The following is an 8,305-nucleotide window of genomic DNA, read 5'->3' as shown; positions in this document are numbered from 1 at the left end:
ATACCCATTCCACATTCCTGGGCTTCACGTCCAGTACTGGAATTGCTCCACCTTGGCTTGGGTTCCCTAGCCCCTTGCCAGCATCTTTTCCTGGAGATCTGGAGCCTGGTCTTTCTACTTGCTCAGGTTCTGCCTCAACCTCAATCAAGTCCCCTGGAAAGAAAACTGCAGCCCAGCGATTCCTGCTGTCAAGAGCCCACCCACCACCCGAATCTTCTGGATACAATGGTAGTCCGAGTCTTTTCATCTTAATTGTTTATTTTTCTCAGTTACAGTGGACATTCAGTATTATTTCATATTGTTTCAGTTGCACAGCATAGTGGTTAGACATTTATGTAATTTTTGCAGTGATCCCCGCAATTAGTCTACTACCCACCTGGAACTACACATAGTTGTTGAAACATCATTGATTACTGTCTATGCTGTACCTTACATCCATGTCACTATTTTCTGAACGCAAACTTACTAAAGCTTAAGACACGTAACTCTACAGCTGGGTCCACCGTCCTAGGGCCCTCTGGTCTCTGCTGTGCCCTTGTCCTTCCCTGCTCAAAACTAGAGGCCCAGCAAGCCTGGCACCTGGAAACACACACAATTTATCACAATCTACTCCCTTGCTAATGCATGACCCGTGTTGTTAAAAGATTGTTTCTGAGGAATATGATGTGACTCTTTGGCAAGTTTAGAAGAGTAGGTTAGGGCCAGGAAGGCTCTAGGCATGAGGAGACAGTGAACGAAGAGACATTGCTCCAGGAATAGACACACTCCCAAACACAACCTTGCTGGTCATTGAGAAGCAATACTCAGCTCTCAATGGAAAGATGTGTTCCCACACTTTTCAGCCATACGTCTCAGTTCCAAGACACAGCCTGTACTGTGATCGTATCTGCTTTTTCCTAAGTCCCCCAAAGTCATTGTGGGGAGGGCTTAGAAATGAATGCTAAGCTCTGCCCCAAATTTCTTTTTTTTCCTTATAATGTGTCATGCCGCCTGTTTTGTACATTTTGGGGGAACAGAGCCATGTCTTTTATTTACACACTGTCTATAGCTGTTTTCTCACTAATAGGGCAGAGGGGAGTAGTCATTACTGAGACCATGGGGCCCACAAAGCCAAAAATAATCACTATGTGGTCCTTACAGAAAAAGTGTCTAACTGCTTTGGGATATGTATTAACTATGGGAGGTGATGGATGTGTTAAGTAACTAGGCTGTGGTAATCATTTCCAGTATACATGTATATCAAATCATCACATTGCATACCTTGAGTATATATATAATTTTATTTGTCTATTATGCCTCAATCAAGCTGGAGAAAGACAGGAATTATTTACTTTAATTCACTAAAGCTCTACTGTTTTAGGATCATAGTGAGGGCCCATAAAGCCAAAGGCCTAGCGAGAGCTGACCACATCTGGAGCCCTGAAAATTACTTGTCATTATTACCTCCTAGGAATCAGAGGCTGCACTGCCTATACACGGCTAGAGCACGGGTAAGAACTTTAACATATGTTATTTCATATACTCTTCACAGGGATAACACATATTAGTTGTTCTATTTTTACAAATGGGGAGCTATACTCAGAGAAGTTAAGTAACTTGAACAAGTTTATGTGGGCAGTAATTGGTGAAAGCAGGATACCAATCATAAGGTAATCCATTATACAAGTCTTCTTCAATTCTAATGTGCGTAGAAATTATCCGGTGGATCTTGTGAAAATGCACACTCTGATTCAGGAGGACAAGGATGGAGCCCGAGCTTCTGTCTTTTGAACAAGTTCCCAGGTGATGCTTTGGTTTGCAGACCACACTAAGTAGCAAGGCCTTCCATCACAGTGTACTGTGTTGAAAAGACTTGACGGGAAAACACTCCATCTTTCCACCTAGATCAAAGCCTGAGAGACACAAATCAGTGCCCCGACTTGGAAGGATGAATTGAATAATAGCCCCGGTAAGGATAGCTAACATTTACTGACGTGGTATTATGTGCACTTGATGTGACCTGTCTCATTTTACCTTCACAACCACCCGAGGAGATCAATAGCATTGTAACCCCATTTTACAACAGAGGAAACCGAGGCTTAGTTAGGTAACTTCCCTGGTGTCGTACAAATAGTAAGTAGAAGAGCTGAAACTCGCATTTCAATCTATGTAATATAGCCTTGCTCATGATCAGTACACTACTCCCCCTTATTGCACGGGTGCAGTGACACAGCAGTGATGATTGTTGGGCCTGTCTGGGAGTGGGTGTCAGTTCCTGATTTGCCAGACACACCTACCTCACTCACCAAAAGCTGGCTCCCCCACAAGGCCTGATCCTGGCATGAATTTTACCAGCAACTTTTACCAGCATCTTTCCACTGGGGCTGGAATCAGCCTTGCTGTCATCGGCGTCAAGTGTACCACATGGACTCTGCCTCACGTAAGCCCCACCTCACGTTGAAACAGTGTACACAACAAGCTTTCATCCTGTTTCCTTCTCCCCAACATTCCAAAGTTCCATTGGCAACAAAATCCCACCCTGAACCATAGGCTGCTTGGGTGGGGTCCTGACACCTCACCAATTACCTGTTCCTGAGGGTTGAATAATCCCAAAGGCTTTCGCATTGGCAAGTTGCCTGGGACCACAGTAGCCTTTCACACCAGACTTCATGTACTAACAGCTGTGTGAATTACAGCTATAGGGTCAGAACACCTTCACCCACCGTGTAACTAGTCCTGGTCTAAGATAACCATGCTTTTTGAACTTTGCACATTAGAAAGCCTGGCTGTCTTTTGAAGTCATCCTCAACTGTCAAACTAGTTTCCCTCACCTCTCTCTCCCTTTCTCTCTGCTGCTTCCTCTTCCCAACTATCCCCAGTTACTAGTGAAGAAAGTGAGGTTTCTAAAGGCAAGTGACCTCCCTCCAATATGGAATCAATGGTTAGTAAGAGACTGAATGAGTATCTGATTCCCACTGAGTCAGACACCCTGCTGTTAGTCACATTTATATGGAAAAAAAAATAGAATTTTGCATCTTTTAGATTTAGCTGTTGTCTTCTTATGACTTAAAAAATGTTAGGGAATGATAGTGGAGGAATTTTGGGGAAATTTGTTGCGCCGCACTGGGTGAAAACAGTATTTCGAGTGGGATAGTTTGATAAAAGCTATGTTTCAATTCAGTACAACTATTTTAAAGCAAGGAAAGCCCCCCCGTTGTCTTCTACCAAGTCTTTCAGGGAAGACACAGAAGGACACGGCACGCTATGCTACAGACTAAACTTTAACCAATACATATTTATTTCTTCCCCACATAATCTCTCACTCTCTCGTTTTCATAACATTCGATTTTATTAAGGAACAGACCCAATATTGAAAGCTTAGTGGTATTAAGAATTGGTCACATGTCTTTAAACTGCTGGTATGTTTCCGATACTTCCTTATGTATCTTGAATACTGCATATCTTTAACATGTCTTGAATCTTCTAGTAGCCAGGGACAACTTTTCAATGTAGACATCAACCAGACTACTTGGGTCTTCCTTGAGAGTTTTTGGAATATTTTCCTGGGTACTTTTTTTCTTTGCCTAACTTGTGTTGTTCAATCATTGTTACAAGGTCTTCTGGGACACTTTGATTTGCTTTTTCCAGAATTTTAATTAATTCCGGGGCAATCTTCCAATCATTTTGAGTCACAAGGCTAATAGATACGCCGGTCTTCCCTGCTCTTCCTGTACGCCCTACTCTGTGTACATATTCTTCAATATTCCGTGGGAAGTCATAATTATATATGTGTGTGACATCGTCAACATCGAGACCTCGGGATGCTAAATCAGTAGCAATCAATATTTTCACACATCCACTTTTAAACTCTTCTAATGCTTGCTCACGATCACTCTGTTCTCTGTTGCTATGCAGTGATTGTACAGGTATGCCTTGGATGCTTAAATCACTGGATAAGTCATCAGCAACAATTTTTCTGCTGACAAACACGACGACTTTGTCTTTGGGCAGCATGCTCTGTAGGAATTCTTGTAGAAGAGATCGTTTTGCTTCTTCTGTGGTAACAATTATATTTTGCTTCACTGTATTTACAGCAGCTAGATCCAGAGTACCAACGTAAACAATCATAGGCTCTTTCAAATAAGATTGTGCAAGGTGACGGATGGTTTCTGGCCAAGTTGCACTTGTCATAACAGTCTGCCGGTCTGGGCGCACATCTAATAAAATCTTCATTATCTGACATTCGAACCCCAAATCCAGCATTTTATCAGCCTCATCTAAGACTACGTAGGTTATGCTTCTCAGATTGACGAGTTTATTCATTTGCAGGTCATTCAGTCGTCCAGGAGTTGCAATAATGATGTCGACACCTTTGGCAATCTCTTTTATTTGTCTTTCTCTATTTCCACCACCATAGATACAAACAGTTTTAAGACCCTTACATGAATACTTAGAACATTCAGCTTCCACCTGAAGAGCTAATTCTCTAGTCGGTGTGAGGACCAGCATGCCAGGTCCATTCCTTTGTTCTCTAGCTATTGGTTGAGAATTGAGATGAATAATCCCAGGTAATAAATAAGACAATGTTTTGCCTGTTCCAGTCTGTGCGATTCCTATAAGATCTATCCCTTGTAAAACAATTGGCCATGCCTGTGATTGAATTGGCGTTGGCTTTTGAAATCCTGCTTTTGCTATGTTTTTCATCACTTCAGGATAGTGCTGAAAAGGGTCTTGGAATTCACGAATCGGGTTGGGGATTGGACGTTTTTCACCATCCTTCAAGTCATCACATACTATATTGAAATTCTCCTTTCTCCAAGTGTCTACCTGTTCCTGAGAAAGTGAGCTTGTTGCCTGGGATTCTATGTAAAAGTTTTTCTTAATGGGTGGTAAATCTGCCCATTTTCTTTTCTCCCACTCCACAACTTCTGCCTTAACGTGATCCCAATCTATCAATGGCCGAAGTTCTCTAACGTTATCTGCACTTAAGTCTCTTTCAACAGAGGATTGGGATGCAGCATTAGCAACACTGGATTCTGAACTGTAAGTTTCTTCTTGTTTTTTAACAAGACTTTCTATAGCTGCTTTGGCCTTTGCTTTCATTTCCTTGCGGCCAAAAATTTTTACCTCTGCTTCAGAATCACCTCTTATGATCTGTATGTTGGTCTTTGTCATACCTTGGATCTCTTTTATCTTTGACCCGCCACGACCAATCACCACACCAATCATACTGCTCTTTAATTTAAAGCAGAGAGGTGGTTCTTGGGGCGCGGAGGCCCTAGGCTCCAGGTGGCTGGAGGAACCTCTCCAGCTCCTGCCTCTCCCACGTACGCCGCCCCTGCCATTCCTGCCAGACCCGAGATCTCTTGGATTAGGCTCGGCCCTTCTCCACTCTGGGGCCCCGGCCATTGCTGTGTAATGGTGCAGGCTTCTATCTTACCCCGGGTTGGGAGAAGATGTAGCCTTAAGTCTCATTCTCTTCGTTTCTTGACCAAACAGATCGTATCGCCAGTAGGTAGCTATGTGACAGTTACCCAGGGAATCTGATGTGGTGTCATGAAAGGGCTCTGATGGCCTGACCAATCACAGATCTGGGTGAAGGCTGAGGTAGGCAGGCACCTCTGATGCAAAACTTAAAGTGACAGTCACTCTCAGGGGCTCTGAGCCTGTGATATGGGACCCTGATTATGTTTCCTCAACTTTTGTGTCACAGATGCCTCAATCACTCACCTCTTGTTAGTTCTGGCTCAGCTTGGGAGCAAACTTGACGCAGGCCTTGAACTTATCCACATAGTCTTTTTATAAGCCAATTATTTCCATTGGAGGGAAAAGCAGTGGATTTTTAAAAATCAACTTGTTTGTTTCAGTAATTGTTTTTTGAGTAATAATATTTGGTCTAAATAGATTGATCAATTCCCCGTCCTCTACTGTAACTTAAATTATACCATTAGAAGCGTATTAGATACACACTTAGGGATGGCATTCTGGCACTGATTCTTTGGCTAAATGCCAGCATTTGTTCAGGCAGTTTCTGTGTATTATTTCAGGGATGCTGGTTAGAAGAGAGGTAGAGTGGGATGTAAGATACCTTAGGGAGTGTTTTCAATAGTTTGCTAGTTTTCTCAGTGCCTCTTAATTTTTTCCCTTCCCTGTGGTTTCATGGATTTACAGGTCTTAGAACTAGAAGGCTACGTAGAAGTCATTTATCAGGTGCAATGCAGAAGTCACCCTGGCAGCAACCTGGGCAGATGGATATCTAGCTCACTTTGCTTCAAGGCTGTCCATTCCATTGTGAGGCAGTTTAATGTTTACAAAGATGGTGTTGAACTGAAATATGCCACCTCTTATTTCCTGAGATCCTTCTTCCGACTTCCAAAGTTACACTGAATAGGATTGATTTTCCTTGTATCCTTGCACATGTAAGGACCACTGTCAAATGCCCTTAAGGTTTATGTTCTTCAGGGTAACATTCCTGGTTTTGAAAGCACTTCTTGATATGACATGGTTTCCAAGACGCACACCATCCTGTTCCTTCTCCTCTGGGAATAGTTCATTGAGGACCTTTTATGATACGACACATACTCCTAGAACTGAACAAAACAAATCTGCAGAAACGGCCTTTCCTTTCCTATTTAGATCCTCTTCACTAAGCATGACAATTTTACTAATTCTACCTATGAACTCAAGACACAGGGCTGCGCACTGGAACGTGATGGGCATTTTAGCCCATTGGCTTCATCATCCTGTATTTACATGGTTGATTATTTTTTCTTTTTTTTATTTTATTATTATTTTTTATTAAATTTATTGGGGTGACAATTGTTAGTAAATTTACATAGATTTCAGGTGTACTTTTTCTATGTCTAACTAAAAGTAGGCTATATTTTTATCCTTTTATGTTCATCCTGTTAAGTTTGGTCAATTGAAGCAGACTATTGAACATAACTTTAATGCTGATTGTCTCATTTATCATAGTATCCTCTAGTTTTAAGTCTTCTGCCAGTGTTCATGGCATCTTTTTCTCTTCAGCCAAAGTTGCTGATTAAAATTTGAACGTGATTAGATATTGGGTAGAAGTCTGTGACACGCTGGGAAAAACCTTCTCTATGTCAGCATTTTTCTGGAAACCTGCTGTTTGAAGAAACACAAGGGTTCTGGCCAAATACGTTGGGAAGCTTACCATCCCATATCCCCTTTGTTAGAATCACAATGCGTATTAGGTATCTCAGAAACTCGCATAATTACCGGCATTGAGAAACTCAATTGGGCATTGTTTAACCCAAAGTTTCCAAAGGATTTTGCCAATGGAACCTCTTCTCAATATATCAGTTAAACTTTGTATATGGAATGATTTTAAATTTATAGAAAAGTTACACAGGTAGTACAAGGGGTTGCCACGTACTCTTCAACCAGCTTCAGTTTCCTCCACTCTTTTCTCACATTACTACGGCACATTTGTCAACTGTAAGAAATCAACGTTGGTGTGTTAATATCAGCTAAACTGCAGACTTGATACCACCAGTTTTACATTTATGTGTTTTCTGTCCCAGGATCTAGTACTAGACACTGCGTTGCATTTAGTTGTCATGTGTGATTTGTAACAGTTTCTCACTCTTTCCTTAGTTTTCATAACCTTACCTATTTTTAGAAGTAAAGATCAGGTATTTTATAAAATGTCCTTCAAATTAGGTATGTCTGATGTAATTTACTATGGCTATACTTGGGTTGTGGATTTTTGGAGTGAGTTCCAAGCTTCTTATGCCTGGGCTCCACTATCTTCAGAATGTCGTACTAATGCCTATCTCATACACACAGACACAAACACATAGTTAAACCACTTGGTTCATAGTACGGACTTTCCAGGTCCCAACTGCCCATGTCATAGAAACAGTAGGTCTGTAGAAACAATTGTGGAGGTTCCCATATACCTGTCCAAGAATTTCCCTGATAGTTTCTCTGGTCCACATCAGAATGAAAATAGGGACAATAAAATGTTTATTTTAACAAGTCTAAATTTATCAATTTATACTTTTTTATCTTAACATTGCGTCATTCTACTTTTTTTTGGTAAAATAACACTTTTAAAAATGAAATGAGGATTATCAATGATGTTGAAAGATGTTTACTAGGGTAAAAAACAAAAAAAAAGTAAAACTAATGCCAGTAGCCTGATTTGGCTTTGCAATATTTCTGTTAGGTGAAACCCAAGGAATTATAAGCACTCATCTAGCACGTTAGCAATTAAACACAATTCAGAATGCTACTAGGTAATCATGATGTCTGGCAAGAAGAGCTGCAGGGAGGTCTGGGAGGCTGGAGAGTTGAG

At 41.3% G+C, this 8,305-nt stretch overlaps 1 protein-coding gene across 1 annotated transcript; it reads right to left on the bottom strand.

Moving 5' to 3' along the window:
- Positions 1–3,504: 3,504 nt before the first annotated feature.
- On the bottom strand, positions 3,505–5,388 carry LOC308495185 (putative ATP-dependent RNA helicase DDX53; the record flags this gene model as incomplete). The annotated part of the gene is made up of 1 exon (XM_081043104.1): positions 3,505–5,388. One exon carries the CDS (start codon positions 5,386–5,388, stop codon positions 3,505–3,507), a length of 1,884 nt encoding a protein of 627 aa, XP_080899230.1.
- Positions 5,389–8,305: the final 2,917 nt, after the last annotated feature.

This window comes from Rhinolophus hipposideros (genome assembly GCF_964194185.1).
Source record: "Rhinolophus hipposideros genome assembly, chromosome: X".
Classification (NCBI taxonomy): Eukaryota; Metazoa; Chordata; class Mammalia; order Chiroptera; family Rhinolophidae; genus Rhinolophus; species Rhinolophus hipposideros.
The sequence above is the reverse complement of the archived record's forward strand: the minus strand, read 5'-3'. Positions and strand labels throughout refer to the sequence as shown.